The 18,991-nt window shown below is 42.8% G+C and overlaps 1 protein-coding gene across 11 annotated transcripts; it reads left to right on the top strand.

Moving 5' to 3' along the window:
• Window positions 1-348: 348 nt before the first annotated feature.
• abi2b (abl-interactor 2b) lies at window positions 349-17,179 on the top strand. 11 transcript variants are annotated; one of them, XM_029446605.1, is made up of 12 exons: window positions 350-521; window positions 4,239-4,406; window positions 4,768-4,944; window positions 5,619-5,636; window positions 6,001-6,104; window positions 8,889-9,026; window positions 10,895-11,022; window positions 11,290-11,481; window positions 12,295-12,453; window positions 13,845-13,931; window positions 14,422-14,607; window positions 14,739-17,179. In XM_029446605.1, exons 1-12 carry the CDS (start codon window positions 405-407, stop codon window positions 14,912-14,914), a joined length of 1,650 nt encoding a protein of 549 aa, XP_029302465.1. In that variant the 5' UTR covers window positions 350-404; the 3' UTR covers window positions 14,915-17,179. The 11 variants fall into 11 exon arrangements, with proteins under 11 accessions (XP_029302489.1, XP_029302497.1, XP_029302465.1 ...); XM_029446629.1 differs by lacking the exon at window positions 8,889-9,026 and having other exon boundaries at window positions 349-521; XM_029446637.1 differs by lacking the exon at window positions 8,889-9,026 and having other exon boundaries at window positions 349-521; window positions 10,898-11,022.
• Window positions 17,180-18,991: the final 1,812 nt, after the last annotated feature.

Genomic DNA, 18,991 nt, shown 5'->3' on the forward strand with positions numbered 1-18,991 from the left:
ATTATTACAGACGCCCTTTATCAGCTAATATACGCTTCTTCCTTGGGCACATGAACCAGGCCTGCTGCTTTGTAACTGAGTCTGTGGAGAGATTAAATAATAAGAAAAAGGGATCACTCTGGGGAGATAAATGTATTACAAGTATTTGATTCACTTAGTTGCTGTGAAAGTACAATAACTCTAAACATATAAAAATCTGAGTATATTAAAAATATTTTGCAAACCACATAAGCATTTTGGCAATTAGAAGTCTACAATTACAATTAAATTCTAAACATTATTAATTTTCGGAACCCCTGCCCTCCACCAGCTGCTGGGAGATCCCTGCAGTACCGCACACGGCCGCGGTGGCGCTAGAGAGCCGCCCACATACACACACACACCGCTCCGCTAAAGATGTGAAAATGGCGGAGCTACAAATGCTTCTGGAAGAGGAGATTCCAGCAGGACGAAGCGCACTACTAGACAGTTTCACCAATTTGGAAAGAGTCGCGGAGTACTGCGAAAGCAACTATGTCCAGGTAGGCTGGCAGATGTGTGGAAGAAAATACGGTGTAGTTTTGTTTTATAACGGGCATCACGGTGGGGCGAACTGATGCTAGGCTAGCTGTTGCTAACGCTGCCGATGTGATGCCGCCGTGCTAGCTCGATAGCTTCGGCTAAAGCAAAAACAACCCGCTGTCAAGGCATTTTAACACATACTTTGTAATCCCCACACTAGATCCGTGTCAAGGGGCATCAACAATGCTTATTGGTTCATATTTTCATCGACATAACAGTGTGTGTGTCTTGTACATCCATCGTGTGCTACCCCGTTAGCCAGGTAGCTTGCTAGCCAGCTGCTCGGCATCACCCCACGGTCTAAATAACCAAACAGGCACCGTGAAAATCAATTTATCGGCTCTCTGCGGGATCAATCACTGCTGCTACAGCAGCCAGCTGATCATGCACCGGCCGGAGATGTAGGACGTGATATCAAGCCAGATTAATGTCATGAGCTGTGGTTTGACAGAAGATTAACCGCCGTGACAATATTACCAACAACCACTGATTTATGGTGTTGGACTGAAACACTGTGACTTGCTCTTCACCTTATAGCTACATCATTTATGGCTTTTAACTCCAGAAAATGCTCAATTTAAAGCCTGCATTGATATGATTTGTCATCTCCATTCATACATTGCTCTTCGAGACAGTGTAATGTTGCATCTCTGAGCATTTTCTGTGATTTATTTATCTGTGTGTGTGTGTGTGTGTGTGTGTGTGTGTGTGTGTGTGTGTGTGTGTGTGTGTGTGCATGCAATCAATCCCATTCACAGTTTTTGATGTGTGGTTTCCTGCAGGTGGGTGCAGTTTTAGTCACCCGAGCTTTGCCTCATCTCATACTTTACAGGCCTGTCATCACTGAGGTTGACATTTAGGAGCACAGTGTTTGCAGGGAGATGTTTTCACAAGGTGTGATACTGAAATCTAACATACCTGATGAACGTGGCTGATCAGGTCTGACAGGTTGCCCTGTGAAGGCGGCGGCGGCGGCCTTTCGATGTTGGCAGCTTTCTATCTGGCAGTCTGCCCTGGTATTCTTCACACCCTGCTGTCAGATGGGTATCACCACTTACAGATCAGCTGGACAGAAGTATCTGTCAGAGGGATATTTAGTTGAATACTTCTAATTCACATCTTTGTCCTGTCATGTTAGTAAAGAGAGGTTTCTAGTAACATTAGTCAAGCTGTAATGGACACTTGTTGAACTTGTTAGTTGGTTTCATATCTTCTAATGATGAACGCTTCTGTCGCCAGGAGCGTGTGGGGCTTTGAGTATTCGTCGCATGCTTAAGACATTTCAGGAAGATGACATGTTGCAATTAACTTGTATACTGCACCCTCACCTGAGGAGAAAGGTGTGTGTGTGTGTGTGTGTGTGTGTGTGTGTGTGTGTGTGTGTGTGTGTGTGTGTGTGTGTGTGTGTGTGTGTGTGTGTGTGTGTGTGTGTGTGTGTGTGTGTGTGTGTGTGTGGGAAGATGGATAATGAGAGTTTTCGCAGTATTTTCAACCACCGAGAGAAAATATATCTGTGGATTGATTTCCTCCTAAAGTCATTGATGTTTTTTGAATCAGACACATTTTCAGCGAGTAAAAAAACACCTGTAGAGAAATAAAATCACACATGTTTGACCAGCTACTTCATACATTTATAATGTATTTTGGTCTGTGAATAATTACGCAAACAATTTGGGAAAAGAAAGAAAATACATACTTGATTTGTGCTTTTTTTTTTATGTACCGAGAGTTTTAATTTGATAAACAAATTAAAATGTAACAGCGATATGATCAATATCAGGCACATCATTAAGAGCGTCTGTTATCAGCCAGATGTGCCCGACCAATATCAAATACAGTCATCAATTGCACAGCAATCCCTGGCATCTAATTAACTTACTGAAATGAGCTCCACACAGTGTTCTTCAGAGATTACATCTAGGGAGAAGAGAGCACTGGTAAAGGAATGGTAATTGGCATATAGGCTGATTTGAGGTGTTGGGATGAGGAGAGAAACAGTCTGATTGAAGAACAACAGTAAAAAAGCATCACCAACTGGGCTGTGAGAGGGTTCATTTTGCTTTATCTTCAGCCCGCTAACCTCAGGCTAGTCAGCTGCTGGTCCATGCATCCATCCTCTCCTCACCAGTCTATTAGCAAGTGACGCCAGTCGATCAAAAATGTCTCTCTTCTGCCCTGCAGGTAGAAGCTTCACCTACACTACTGACTTTGTGTCACATAACCCGTTTGTCTCCATACCCCAGCAATGCTGCACCCTGCACATTCCTTCAAATGATGCTGTATGTTTGCAGACTGTATTTGATGACGTGTTGGATTGTGAATTTGTCTTGCATCACAAACTCGCTCGCATGAAAGAGAATAGACAAACTGAGGATGCTGCTGTTTGAACTAGTGTGGACGACCCCTGAATATGGCTTTATTGCGCTGCCTCGTTATCTTTCTATATTTTATTCAGTGTTATAGTTATTTAATCACTTTACCCAAAAAGGAATCAGAGAGGTTTATCGTGCATCTACTATGATTTACAGTTGGCTCTCGCTGTATAGTTGTAATTTGAAATCGAAAAGTGTAGAATAAAATCAATCACTCAATATCCAATCACACCGGCTGCTGTGACCTCGAGTATTGAGTTGTAATCAATCTGCTGCTCAGCTATGCACACAGAAGGAAGTGCATGCTGGTTTGGACATAGATAATCAAGGGGTTTTTTCTAGGCCTTGAAATAATGATTGTTCTTTATATATTACTCTGCAGATTATTCTCCAGATTCATTGATTAAAATGTCAGAAAATAGTGCGAAATGTCCATTTTTCCATTTATGTCCGACATGTCCAACATACAGAGATATCAGTTTACTATAATGCAAGACAAGCTGAAAATCCTCACATTTGAGAAGCAGGAACGATGAAATGTTTTGCCTGACAAATGATTCATTGGTTATCAAATTAGTTGCAGATTAATTTCCTATCAATCGACTCATTTCTAAAGTTCTAGTTTGTTTAAAACAGTTTAATTTGTAAAATTAGAATGAAGGTACTCAAAGTATTCTCCATTTCTAAATGACTTGTGTTTAGATGTTGAAAAATGTCTGTCACTACTGCAACATCGTCTCATTTGAGAGGCGTGAACAAGCTTTCTTTTTGGCATTTTTGTGATGCATTGATCATAGTAGCTAGATCTACTTTTACTTAACTAATTAAGTACTCGTATTCTATACCTCAACCTAGCATGCTGATCCATCTGCCCTTTGATGCTCCTGTTGATGCCCACGCTGCCTCAGAAGTCTCCTTTCACACGAGCTGCAGCTCTATTACTCGCTCTCTTCCCGTTAATGCTTTTTTCTTAACGTGTTACTTCTTGCCACTAAAACCTTTTTGATGCAGCAGTTTCCCTCCATCCTGCTGCTCAATCCTTTAGATCTGCTCCAGGATTGTTCGTTTTCACGAAGCGTATTGAAATCGTATTTTCTTTTGCTTGCTTTAATTATTACAAAAATAAGGATTTTAAGTTTTTACGCTGAGTTTTGAGATGCACTAGAAATGTGCCGGGAGATGACGTCAGGATGAGCTTGTTGTGGCTGCAGGTGTAAACGCTTGTTTTTCAAAATGTCCTGCAGCAGAATCTTCTGACGAGCTTCCTCTGCACACTATAAAGTGCTCTTCTCTTTCTTCATTCAGTCTCCAGACAAGCAGAGGGCGCTGGAGGAGACCAAGAACTACACTACCCAGTCTCTGGCCAGCGTAGCCTACCTGATCAACACGCTGGCCAACAATGTCCTGCAGATGCTCGACATCCAGGCCTCGCAGCTCCGCCGCATGGAGTCCTCCATCAACCACATCTCGCAGGTTGGCAGCTGATGCACATAAACACGTGACAATGGCAGAGGATTTGCTGAGTCGGCTCATAAAAGAATTAGCATATTTAAAATGTTTAAGGAGTTTTAAAATATCTTTGTATGTTGTTACATTTAGACTTTTTTTGATATGTTTTGTGTCTTGATGAGAAAATGTCTTTCAATACTGAGGCTGTATAGATTTTAGGGATATGAAGCATTTGAAGAAACGCCAAGAAATGACATCACAACAAGCAGAAATACAGGAAGTGGCGTCTAAAGCGAGTCCAAAGGGTTTCAAGAGCGTTCACGTTACAATCGGCCAAAAATACACGACGACATTATAGGAAACCTCCTCTGCCTCTCGCCCTCAGACGGTGGACATCCACAAAGAGAAGGTGGCCCGGCGGGAGATCGGCATCCTCACCACCAACAAGAACACATCCCGCACACACAAGATCATCGCTCCAGCCAATCCCGAGAGGCCTGTGCGCTACATCCGCAAGCCCATCGACTACAGCATGCTAGACGACATGGGCCATGGAGTCAAGGTGGACCTTTAGCTCTTTTACTCTTTCTGCTGGTTCATTTGGGGGGAAACCTGCAGGGGCTTTAACCTTTCTACCTTTTGCTTTTTTGTGTGAAGTTTTAATGATCACTATTTGATTAAAACCCTCCCTGTCGAGGGTTGACATGCAAAGCTTCCGCTTTTATTCAATGTGACAGTTACGGACTGATGGGAGCTCTAAAAGTGGGATTAATGTGGGTTATTCACGGCAGGAAAGGACTTTTAGAGGTCAACAAACACTATTGGGTTTCAGTAATGTAAGAAAAAAATCAATGATTCCGGCTTTTCAGCAGGGCGGGAAACTAACGTGACCCAGGACGTGAATATGTTCTGTTGTGCTGCGAACAGCTTCCTGTGCAATCTTCTTTCTATTTCATAAAATAGTCAAGTGGCTGATTTTGGGAAACGGATTTTCTGAACAAAGACGAGCTTGTTTTCCCAGAAAGTGGAATCCTTAGCTTCAACCTTACAAAGGTCTCAAAGAACACATTCCTCACATTTGAACAGTGAGCCATTGTTGCCTGGATCTCACCAGCCTGGCTTTATGAGGCACATGCATGAATAATTGTTTTTCCTCTCCTGCTTCACTCACTAATCCTCTGATTTCTTCTTCTTCTCTCTCTGCTCGCCTAATTTTATCTTTATTATCAACCGTAGTGGTTGCAAAGGTTCAAGGTAAGACTTTCACAGTAAGAGCATCAAACCAAAGAGTTGTTTTGTGATTTCTTTCTTTAATTGTTGTTTTTAATTGCTGTGAGAGCTGTCGTCTTTTTCTTTGAGTGTGTTTGCTATGGAAAGATTAGCTGGATATGTTTGGTATATATTATGAGCTGAACATTACTGTTCAATGTGACACTGGAGCTACGCAGCTAAGCTAACCGTCTCCCATGAGCAGATATGACGGTGGTGTCGATCTTCTCCTCTAACGAGGCATGAAAGTCAATTAATATAATTCTCAGAATGCCAATTACATTTTTATTTCCATGTTTTAATCGTCCCGTCTCTGACGTCCTCCTTCAACCATGTTCTCCTCCCGCAGGCCAGCGCTCAGAACATGAAGGCCGGAGGAGGTGGACTCCCTCGCACAAACCCCCCGACACAGAAGCCCCCCAGCCCGCCCATGTCAGGGAAAGGGACCCTTGGGTATGTAGTGGTGTTCAGATGGACGTGCAGAGTTGTGTCCGTCAGAGGCCGACTGGCTGTGTTTTAGTGGCTTCGGGAACTTAACCACAAGCCCTTCAGACGGGCCCGGTTGCTCCCAGTTTCATCATCACCACTTTCACCTCCTTGTTTGATTAGTGGCCTCGGGGTGCTTTAAGATGCACTTCAGTGCGAGAGCTCAGCGGTACTTCTTTATTTTGGGTTTTCATCTGTGCTGGTGAGGCAGGGTCTGCACCGTCCCTTTTTAAGAAGCTTCTCAGCCTAATGTGTTCTCCCTGTGAAGGAGAGGTGTTCACATCAAACTGCATGCTGACATTTGACTCCTTATGGTTTATTGCATTATTATTACTGTACACACCTCTTAACGCAGACATTACTGAAGAAGAAACCTTATTTTCTTCAAAACTTCATTTACTTCCAAGCAATTCTTTCATCTCAATTCATCAAATGCTCTTTCTTCTTCTGGTTGGGAAGGAAATGCTCAAAGCTCGCCACCGAGAACACGTTTTCGTTGGTGTAAATTGGACATGAAAAGAGAACTGGTTGAGGTTTGAAGATGCTAATACACGTTTCTATACAATCCTCACCGTACCGTTAGAGATAATGACATGTTCTCAAGATGAGAGAACTTTGACTTCTTATTTAATGACACACTTTTACAGGATGCATGAATGTTTCATTGCACATGTGTTGAGGACATGCCACCAGCGTATCAAAAGCTCTGGTTGCATTTCAATGCGTTGCTTAAATTCTTCATTTGAAAGGAACAGATTTCAGATCAGATTTAATCTAATGTGACGGCAGCCTCTCAGAGTCTCCTGCCCACCTGACTTGCATATCTTTGGACTGTGGGAGGAAACCAGAGGAATATGCAAAGTCCATGCACAAAGTACAGAGGCCTGGAAGCCTGCAGTGAGATGCTGATGCTAACCACACAGCCAGTGTTGCTGCTTCAGGCTGAAAGCACTGACATTTTACTAAAGTTGAGGCTGTTAGGAACATGAATCTGTCAAATTTCAGCAAGCAGTTTGATAAAATACAAAGGAGGCGTGTAGAAAAGCCCCTTCTGAGCAGGGTTTCATCAGACCGTTGAGCTCTCAGATCTCCCAGCCTTCAACCTTTTATTGGCATTTTCCTAATGTCAGGGGACAGGAGGGACATTATCACAAAGGTCACAGACAGAGACTCAACAACTCTTGATCGCCGTACTAATCGGGAACGTTACCAGCTGCTACCGTCGTGTAAAGTGTAGACTTCACCTTCTAATCAGAGTAAAAACCCTCTTGACTACAAGTTAGAAGAAGAGATGCAGCATCGGTATCGACATGCAGCTTGTAAGTCAAGTTTCTTTCCAGAGATGCGACCGCCCTCGGACGTTGGAGAAACAATCGCTTCTGTTTTCCTGCACTTTGTGCTCGAGGACAGCGAGCGGCTGTTCAGCGCTGCTGCGTCTCACATCGTGGAAGAGAAGCTGAGCTGCATCAAGCAGAGATGCTCACAGTGTAGCTGCAGCAGGTCGTTGTGCAGCAGCTCCCCAGGCTTTATAGCAGATATTTAAAAACAGGACTTGTGCTCATTTGATGCATCTAGTTAAAGAGAATCATTCAAAGTATTTGGTCTTTTCTCCCCCTGATAGTCTGTCAGCGTAGAACTAATGCAGTGGATATTGTTCTTCTACTGTGTCTGAGAGCTCCTGATCCCCGAGATGTTTTTGATGTGTCTCTGTTCTGTGTGTCTGACTGTTGAAGGTGTCTCTTATCCCGCAGGGACTCTGCGTGCGCAGCACATAAATGTTGTGTTCGTGTCACCCTTGGGACCTTCCTGGGCGTCAAATGCTGTTTGTGTTTCCGTGTGTAAATATCTGTCTGTCTCTCAAGTGTTTGAGCGTGTCCACCCTCAGTATTGACCTTCAGAGGCGTGTGTGTCAGTGTGTGTGTCTCCGTCCCTTCAAGACGCATGCCGATCAACCACAGCTCCATCCCTCCATGATGCACCTTCTCCCTGTGGCTACGAGCGGACATCTTACTTTTAATTCATCTTATGTTATTCAGCTTCCTCTTTGTTTGTTTTTAAAATGTACTTCTGTGTGTGTGTGTGTGTGTGTGTGTGTGTGACCGAGCCCGCCCACTCCTGGCTGCCCCATATTCCTCATAGCAACGTTTCGCCATAGCAACAGTGCTCAGAGATGGGTCACCCCGCTGTGTCAGCTGGGAGATTGACATGCCAGAGCATCCTCTCAGGCCCAGATCAATAAAGCATCAGGGTTGTTTTTCTTTCTCTTATTAAAACTGAGGACATCATCAGAGCTGCTGTCGGATTTAAAAACACTTTCTGTTTTTATTTAATGAATTTGAAGGTTACAGCTCAGAACATGTAGGCAGGGGATCACAGTCGGTCAACAGAAGGAATTAAATTCAAACCGCAGGTCGGTTTCTAAATGAAACCTCTCGCGAAACTCTGTCATCGTGACTTCCCAGTTGCGCTGAGGAGCGCAGGAGTCATTGTTTGTTACAGGATCGGGTTAGTGCATGAAATGGAAGAATAACCGTGTGTTCTTTATCCGACAGCAGCGGTAGTTTCGTCCTGACGCTCTGCTCCGATTCGCCGCAGCCAGCCTCGATGTTCACCACCTGTCATACCCCATTTTTTAAGTTTGCACTTGTTTGTTTCTTGCTCTCCTCCTCCTCCCCCCTACACTTCTCTGTGGATGCCCCCCTCTCTCCCCCTCCCCCCCCTTCGACTCCTGTCCTCCTGACCCTCTCGCAGGCGCCACTCCCCCTATAGGACGCTTGAGCCGGTGCGTCCACCCGTTGTCCCTAACGACTACGTCTCAAGCCCGACGCGCAACATGCCGCAGAGCCCTGCGCGCTCTGCATCCGTTAATCAGAGGAACCGCACGTACAGGTACCCCCTTCCCACTTCCCAGCATGCCTCTCTACACTCCTTAAACACGCCCACTTTTCCTCTTACTCCTCCCCCTTTTCTTCTTCTCCTCTCCTACACTTAAAATGCGAGCCAGCTCCTGTGAACCTTTGCCCTTCTTCTTCTCTCAAATGACTCCTGATGGAAACCACTTGTACTGCTTTTTAATTCCACTTAAAGTTTGACCAACATTAACCTTTTTGTACAACAGTTGCCCCCCCCCCCCCCAGGGAACGCCCAGATTGCTTTATTTTTTAAATCGTTCACCTGTGCGCTCTCCTCGCTGCTCAGATAAGAGCAATGAGGTGGAGAGTCAGAGCTGTATTTAGCAGCAGACACAGGTTCCTATGGTAATAGTCATTACATAGGCAGCGTCGCCGCCACAGTCCTGTCAGCTCGTCTCCCCAGGCGAGACTCTTCGTCCCAAACCCAAGAGACATTCACAGACTCCCCTGACTGTCGTGAGAGACGTGACATCAAGAGTTTGGGCGCAAAAACAAGATGGAAAGTTTCGTCATTGCGACCCATCTGTTGGCCGAATGATTTAAACATTCCAGAAACAGATCCCCGACTCTCCTCTTCATCTGCACCGCTCCATCCACAGCTCATGTTCTTCATCTCTCATGCGCTCTCTTTGTACAAACAGTCTGCCCCGTGTGTCTCCTGCTTCCTGCTTTCACAGCGTGTCACATCTTTGTCTCTGTCTTGTGTCGCTACTGCGTCACCGCTGTCCCGTGTCCTTGGTGCTTTTTTTTTTAATCACTGACATCATTTCAAAGGCACAACGGCTCGCACTAACGCAGCAATGCTCTTGAGGGTGCTACTTTAATAATGTGAGGAAGAGAAATGTAGAGTTCTTGTGATGTTTATTGGCGTTAAAATCCTTTTTGTTAAATCTAAATGGAGCTGTCTGAGTATTTAATCACGGTTACTAACGCAGATATAAATAAACATAAACGCTTTTAAAACATGATCTACTTTGGAGTATCAGACTCCTTTTCCATCTCTGTATGTCTCCTTTCCATTCATTATATTCAAATATCAGTAAAATGCACTCAACACAAGGACTCATACACAGCTCATCATATAATAATCTAATATATATATATTAATAATATATACATTATTATTATTAATATATATATATATATATATATATAATATATATATATATATATATATATATATATATATTAATAATATATATTATTATTATATATATATATATTATATATATATATTATTAATATATATATATATATATAAGACTATATTTCTTATTATTATATATATATAATATATATATTATTAATATATTATATATATTATTAATATATATCTTAATCATATTATATATATATATTACTATATATATTATATTATAAATAATATATATTATTAATAATAATATATATATTATTATTAATAATATATATATTTAATATATATATTATAAATATTATATATATATTATTAATATATATATTAATAATATATATATTATTAATATTATTAATATATTATTAATAATATATATATATTTTATATATATATATTAAAATAATATATATATATTATTAATAATAATAATATATATTATTAATAATAATAATATCTTCATGGTTCATGTAAAGTTTAGTTCCTGTGGCTCCATAGTTCCTGGAACTATTAAGTCTAAAAAGGTCAATATGTGAAGATGAGTTAGAGACATCTTAATAAATGGATATACTGTTAGAATATAAGCTTAGAGAGAATTAGACGACACACTCAGAGGTGCAGCGTTGACAGTGTGAGTGCACGACGGTGAGTGTGCTGTGGTCTGACGTGTTTGCCGCCCTACTCCCCACCAGCAGTGGGAGCAGCGGAGGCAGCCACCCCAGCAGCAGCAGTCGCAGCAGCAGCCGAGAGAACAGCGGCAGTGGCAGCGTGGGCGTGCCCATCGCCGTGCCGACCCCAGCCCCGCCCAACGCCTTCCCAGGTAACGCCTGCTTCCTGTTTCCTCCTCCGAGCCGCAGGATCTATATATGTGTGTGTGTGTGTGTGTGTGTGTGTGTGTGTGTGTGCGTGCGCCTGAAACTAACTAACTTATCTAACCAGTAGGATTCCTGCATGCTCTAGTGTGACGTTAATGTGAAGCGAGGATGTGTAGGAACCCTGGATCTCCTCCTCCCCGCTCACTGCTCTCGTGTTGACCTCCATCACCTGTCTTTTCTCTCCTTTAACCTCTTCAATCCCCTCGGTTTAGCCCCCGTCCCATCCAACCCAGCTAAACCTCCCCCCAACACCGCCACCACCCCTGGACCCCCCACCTTAGACGGCCCCCCACAGGCCTCAAACCCCACTGTAGAGATCCCGCCTGTACCCCCGCCCCCTCCCCAGCTCCCTACCTCTGCGCCGCCCACTGGCACGGGCCCCACTACCTTCGGCAACCCTGCAGGTGAGTGTTACCCGGTGGACGCTCACCCACTCCTCTGCACACCCTCCCCCCCGCCTCCCCCGGCATGCATCCTCCTGCTTGCAAGACCCAGATGTGTAGCCAGCGGTATCGTTAAGACTCTATATTTGTTCAGGTGCAGATTATTAAGAAATGTCCACCCCCCCGACCTCTTCCCTAGAAAATGAATTAAACTTTAAAGGTCATTGTCGAGCACTTCACTTCTAAATATTCACGGGGAGGGTCTCGTGTATCGGGACTCAGAACAGCCGGTGTGCAGCTAACTCAGGTTTCCCGTTTCCCACTGCTGCTCTTCATCCTTTCAGCATCTCATCAGCTGCCTGCGTCCGTGATGATGATGATGATGATGATGATGATGATGGTTAATGCATGAGCTGTGTGGTGAAGTGCTTGCACAGTGAATTCTTCTTTCATGTATATTTATTCTGCCCTTTGTTGTTGTTGTTGTTGTTGTGTGGCTGGATGTTGTAATTGTTTTAACGTGCGGTGTTGCCGCTCAGGGTACTAAATGATTAGCCAAACGTTATCATTAATGACTAAGTAGAAGTCGGGTAATTAGGGCCATTTTGTGACCGTTTCTGCAAAGAAATATCTGCTTTGCTTGCAGCTACACTCTAAAATATTCTGAACCAAGAACCTGTTTTTTATTATCATTTAATGAATATTCAAAATTAAAGTAAAATGCAAAACAAAGAATTTCCCTCGAGGCCGAATGAGCCGAGCTCTCTGTTCAGGAGGACAAATAAAAGCTTGTTGACCGACTCTCTGCTGCCCCCTGCTGTTTCCTCCTCTCAGGTGCGCCTCAGTTCTACAGCATGAACCGCCCGGCGCAGCCGCCCAACAACTCGCAGGTGGGGGGCTCGCTGCCGTACCGCAGACCCTCGTCCGTCACCGGTCAGCCCAACACGGCCCAGAGCCAGCTCAACGGGGGGCCACACTTCGCCCAGAGCCCAGGTAGTGTGTGTGTGTGTGTGTGTGTGTGTGTGTGTGTGTGTGTGTGTGTGTGTGTGTGTGTGGATCTGTAAATATGACACATTTGTTAAGAATTGTTTAGTTTCAGTCATTTGGTTTGAAAGTGTTGGACTTCAGAGGCAGCAGATCAGCACACTTTGTGTTACTCTCTTCACCGGCTCGCTGTCCTCGCTGCTCTTTGCAACCTCGTGTCCTCCACTCGTCTCTCCAGCCGATATTTACCCTTCATTTTATTTCTGTAATGTAATATTAAAACTGAATGTTCTGAACATCATGTTTCTGTGGCAGAGAAAGTAAAAGTAATTTAAGACTTTAACTAATTTATTAACTGATTCATCGTTTGGGTCATTGAAACATCTCAAGTTGACTTATTTAAATATCTTGTTTTAATAGATTTTCAATATCATTAATTACTTATTCACTATTACACACAAAGCTAGAGCCAATTAATGTTTTCTTTTTAGCTTTTAAAAATAATGTTAAAATTGTTATAATAATAATATTATATAAATTATATATCTAAAATTATATATAATATCTAAAAATTATATATATATATATATAATATATATATATATATATATATATATTTCTTATATATTATTGTCTATATATAATATATTTCTAGAATTTATATATATATATATATATATATATTTCCTATATATGATAGAAGTATATATATATAAATTAATATATATATAATTATATATATATAATTATATATATAATATATATATATATTATTATATATATATATATATATATATAAGATATATATAATTATATATATATATAATTATAATATATAGATATATATAATTAATATATAGTAATTACATAATTACTATATAATACTTCTATATATAATTACATAATTCTATACTATATCTAATATATATATATTATATATATATATATATATAAGATGATATATAAGGATATATATACCATTAAACATTACATTAAAACATACATTTTGAATTAATATCAATATTGGAATTAGTTTAAATCTAAATGAACACTAAACCTTCTCTGGGTTCTGCTTCTGTATGTAAGGATTCTTTTCTCTTTTTATTTTAAATAATAATTAAACATCTTTGTGTTTTACACTCTTAGACTCTGCGCTCTGAGTAATTGTGACGATTAATGAGTAAATACCTTTGGTTGATTGGTGGCTGCAGAATTAAAACGTAGTGTTCTCAGGTCTGTGCTTTGCTAAAATCATTGTTTTCATAATGTTTAATTTACACAATTCTTATTCCTGTTCTTTAACTCTCTTCTTGGTTATTCTAACCTCATGTCTTCATGTCTTTGCCGTTATGTCTTCCTTCCTTCCTCCGTCTCTGTGTATTGATACTGTCTGGTGATAGCCGGCCCACTCGCGCCCCCTCCCCCCTCCATGCAGATCACCCCTCAGCTGCCTCTGATGGGCTTTGTGGCCCGAGTTCAGGAGACTAGTAAGTGGCTCTTAGCCCCTCGCTCCCACCGGCATGAGCGCCGCTCCTTCCCCGTCGTCTCCCCTCAGTTAGTCAGTGATTCGTCCCTTTAGGTGGAATATTGTGATCAACCTCCAACATCAGCTGGATCTACTTTCCCTGAGCTTCCTATACTGTGATCTGGAATTAAACTTGTTCGGGTCACAGGGCATTTGGTTTATGTTTTCGCAGTGGGACTTCTGGTCCCTTCGGCAGCAGATGTTGGTGGTCGAACGCTTGTTTTAAAGAACTGCATTTAAAGCATGATGTAAACAATGCAGCATGAGCATTTCTCCGTGTGTTTGTGTGTGCGTGTCGTCGATCTGAATCCCTTTTTTAAACGCACGTTGAATCAGTGTGTGCACGTGTCACGTGAATCTAAACGCTGCATGTGAACGTCGTCTTCGTGCTTCTTTCTTTGCCTCTGATCGGATCTCTTCATTCTTCCCGCCCGCATTAAAACTATTTCTAGTCTCAGACGTGCCGCCTCCGCCTCCGCCCGCCGACGAGCTGGTGTTCGAGGAGCCTACACCTCCCCCTCCACCGCCGGAGGACTACGAGGACGATGAGGACGAAGAAGAGTCGGCGGTGGTGGAGTACAGTGACCCCTACGCCGAGGAGGACCCGCCCTGGGCCCCACGCACCTACGATGAGAAAGGTCTGCCGGCACTCGCTGAAGGAGAACGCCACCCTTAAACACTGAAGCAGACACTTTACACATTCCCCTGTTCGATGTGTGTTACTGCGTTCAAATCAAAAACCACTTCTTTCCTCCGTATTTCCCCGCAGTGGTGGCCATCTACGACTACGCCCGAGACAAGGAAGACGAGCTGTCGTTCCAGGAGGGCGCCATCATCTACGTGATCAAGAAGAACGACGACGGCTGGTACGAGGGCGTGATGAACGGGACCACGGGCCTCTTCCCCGGCAACTATGTCGAGTCCATCATGCACTACGCCGACTGAACAATCCCCACTACTAAATAAACCTCGTGGTGAGAGAGGGAGGGGGTGGAGCGTGGGAGGGGAGGGAGGGGTTAAAGGTCAAAGACTTTGATCAGACAGAGCATGATCGCCTCCGGACGAAGAGACGAGGGAAGAAGAAGAAGCAGTTTTTAAAGAAGTTGCAACATGACGGACTGATGCCCAGGCATCCTCATTGTAAAACAACCACTACTGTAGGTACACCCCCCCCCCCCCCCCCCCCCCCCCCCCCGTAATATCTCTGTGTGTCTTCACGTGACTGAGGAGGACGGCACGGCGATGGATTTATTGTGTTTTGAGAGTTTCGCGTTACATTATGAGGCCAACGCATTGATTTTGCTTCATTGTTTTTACCAATTTGCCCTTATTTTAAAGAATATTTATTTGGATTTTGTAGTGGGATAAGTGGTGCGCAGGTCGGTGGGACTGCTGAGGGGGGGGGGGGGTTTAGTCGGGGTTTCCATGTCGCAGCCTCGGACAAAGGGCTGGAGGAGAACGCCTTCATGTGTAGATTTTCTCCTAAACACTCCAGAGACATTTTAGAGAAGAATACTCCCCCCTCTCTCTCTATATATATATACATATATATATATATATATACTTAATATATATATATATATGTATATATATTAAGTATAAGCAACAACATAATCCTCGTGGGGAAAAAACTAGTTTCCGTACTTGACAATTTGTTTCGGTACCTCAACAGAGAGCGTGCCAAAGCTGACGTTCACTAAGATAAGCACATCTAATGTCTTACGGCGACACGCAGCTACAGACAGGAAGTCCTCAGAGGGCCGTAAACTCACATTACTTACGTGAGTCCGAGGATTAAACGCTAAGGGGCGGGTTTAGTCACTACGCGCTTCACTTTGCTGGCCAGTGTGCAGCTTCCCGTGAGAAGGAATGGTCGTCCAGCCCTCGAGTGAGCACGGAGAGCGAGATCCTGTCTCGCACAACGACCTGGATTCTGAAGTCTTACTCTGCGGCGCCTGGCGTGAGAATTATACGTTGATTAGAGGCGAGGCTGATCACTCGCGGTGTTCACATGCATTTGAGACGAAGACATTTCCTTTTTTATTTTCGCCGTGTTACCAAGGGGGGGGCCAGAATGGAGTTTGGCTTGCAGAGCGGCAGACTGCATGTTTCCACGATGTTTCTGCTGATGATTAATGTCTTAATATTTTTAGATATGGTGTGGTTTGGTTTTTGATATTTCACCCACGACGATGATGCATTTAGTTCATTTCTAAGATGCTTGTGCCATATTGAAGTGCGTGTTGCTGTTCAGAGGTCATCACTTCATTTGCAATAAAATTGGCCAGAGGAGGGGGGGGGGGGGATTGTCGTTGAACTACAAATCTTTTTCAGTTTTTCCCGAGTTGTTTTAAATCAAAAGCACATACGTTTGTAGTAAAAAGGTATAGAAGAAGAAATAATATAAATGTGAGATGTATTATGTCCTGAGAACAGGACTTATTGAATATGAAAAGATGCCAGCTGTTGTGTTGAAATGGTTTTAACCGTCGCAAGCCCCCGATACTTCTCAACGCCGCCGTCAGTTTAGGCGTCGTTTGTGCGCCGTAAAGTTTCCGATACGCTTGGCTGTTGGGTGTTTGCGAGGGCTCAGTGCTTGTACTTATGTCAGAATCTTTATTTTCTATTAAAAAAAAACCAAGAGAAATAATAACACGTGGGTCTGTGTGTGAGTCTTGCATGCCATTGTTCTGTACCGGTGTCCCAGAAGCCTTCGTGGCGAGATCACCCATTGTTAAAAAGACGAGCAGCCCTGACCAGGAACCACCAGCCTCATCCAAAGAGACTGTACAACTTAAATCAAGCCCACGTCTGAGGAGTCGCTCTCAGGCCTGTGGGGGAGGAGGGAGGGCTTCCCCCCTCCCCCCCCCTGACAGTAGCAGTCATTACGTCAGTGGTGAAAAATCGTGTGTTTTAAGCTGCTAGTGAATCCTGCGGACAAAGAAACCCAACAGGCCCGAGGTGACAACAAATGTAACGCTCAAGATTGACTTTCATAACACTCGACACCAAAAACATTCAATACACCCCCCCCCCCAAACACGGCCTTCGGTTCTGCAGGATTCACAGCTCCCTGGAGTCACAGACGTCCCTCGGGATGTCCAGTTTAACAGTCCATAATGCCATTGTGTTGCACAGTTAAAGTTGAATTGCAGAAGTATCATATTTGTAAAATCATGAGAACAAAGACAATAAAATTATTAAGATTTATTGGTGTAGTAACGCTTGGTTCTTGTTTTTTTACGTTTAAGTTACTGGAAGGTAGAAAGCCTGTTTTGTTTTTATTTTAATGAGTCTTAAAATGGAAACGTGCACCTATTTTGGGATGTGTTATAGTAATTTAATATGCAAATGATGCCTTTCTGAGACTGATGAAGCTGTTGGAGTTGTTTCTGTTTTGCAGTCTTAAACTGAAGGATGTGTGATGTTCTATTTGATGCTTTTTAGCGTCATGAGACAAAACTATTGAGTATTTCAGGATTTTACAGCAGCACAAAGTAAAGAAAGGTAAGAAATACGTTGTTTTTATAGCAGAAATGTGTTTTTTGCTGCTTGTCACAAGAGGAGAAACGTGGAATATAACTTCTACCTATGTTTCATATCAACAGGAAGTCTTTTTTTGTTTTTAATATTCTTAAACTTGTGTTTTCGATTTGTTTTATTCCAGCTGGAGAAGTTCCGTAACTGTCCGCCAGAGGGCGCCACGACACTTAGTTCAGCTGCTGTGAGTTTACTTTGGGTGTAAAGATGGACGACAAAATGAAGATTATTTTCTTCCTTTATTAACATATAATATGGTATTGTACAGTTTTAGATGGAGGCACATTAGGACAATAAATATAAATATAGACAGGTGAAGAAAAAATGCATTAAAGTAAATAAATGGTAATAAAATACAAAAATGTGTACATACACTCCAGGGAAGAGTTTAAAATGTGGCACGCCTCAGAGTCCTTTGTCACGGTGTCACTCAGTACGCTATCAGATATCAGCAGAAGCCTTTTCTCACCTGCAGGTCTCACAGTAGTATCTGTTTACACTGTGACATACAGTGAACGCTGCTTTTATACTACACTGTGTTCTGTGTAGCAGCTGGTTTCAAACCTTTTGCTGTTTTGCTTTAATTCTGTGATCAACTGCACAGTCCTGCACAGTTGCCCCATCCTCAAGGTTGAAAAGAGAGGCTCTAAATCCTAATCTAGTTCTACGAAATAGATTTATTTAGGTTATATTGTGCATATCCTGAATTATAATTTGTGTTTTTAGCCAAGCGGCATGGCTCTTAGGACAGCCCTGAAGGTGTCTTGTCCTCAAACACATGCAGGGCAGGTAAATTGTAAACGTTGTGTCATCTGGAGGCATATGTGTGGAGCTTAATACCCAAAATGGATCCTCGGTTTGATGATTAAAGGATAGAAAAAGCTTAAACATGATTTATCCTCCTGGCCTCGTTGTGATTTACACCCTGGTGCAAAGCAAAGTTCCTTCTGTGGATGTGTAAGTAAGTAGAGTGTTCTGTATCACAGCTTAAACATGATGGATCAGGGTGTTTGTGATCTTTTGGAAACGCACCTTCCTGCCTTCAGGTGGAATAACTACTTCACCTGACAAAGACACATGCAGCACAATATTCTTCTCCCTGCTGGTGGGCGGGAGGGCACAACTCGTATTGTGTGCTCAGACAAAGATGACAGACGTTTGCAAAAGTGTTGCCCTTATTTACAGCGTAAGTGCTACCTTCAAGATTACTCTTCTGGAGCGTTGACAGCTGAGAGCAGAGAGACAAGATGGATGGAATTTAAATTTGTGTGTGTGTGTGTGAGGACACATGCCGGTGGCACAAAGTGGACTTATCTTTACGTGTGCACACAGGACGAAAACGAGGAGCCGGGGATACAGACTACCACAGGAAGAGAAGTGTCAGAGGTATTTCTCTGTTCAGATGTATGGTGCAAGTGTTGGGGAGGGCAAGTTCTGACAAACCTTATTACACTCTGCTTCTGCCTACTGAGCTCTGAAACA

Source organism: Cottoperca gobio, chromosome 2 (assembly GCF_900634415.1).
Source record: "Cottoperca gobio chromosome 2, fCotGob3.1, whole genome shotgun sequence".
In the NCBI taxonomy this organism is placed as follows: Eukaryota; Metazoa; Chordata; class Actinopteri; order Perciformes; family Bovichtidae; genus Cottoperca; species Cottoperca gobio.

Excerpts from the sequence above, each read along its gene's own strand:
- abi2b (XM_029446605.1), top strand. The coding sequence starts at position 405 with ATGGCGGAGCTACAAATGCTTCTGGAAGAGGAGATTCCAGCAGGACGA. Across the intron at positions 11,023-11,289 it reads CCCGCCCAACGCCTTCCCAG|CCCCCGTCCCATCCAACCCA; the intron begins GTAACGCCTGCT and ends CCCTCGGTTTAG. Across the intron at positions 12,454-13,844 it reads ACACTTCGCCCAGAGCCCAG|CCGGCCCACTCGCGCCCCCT; the intron begins GTAGTGTGTGTG and ends GTCTGGTGATAG.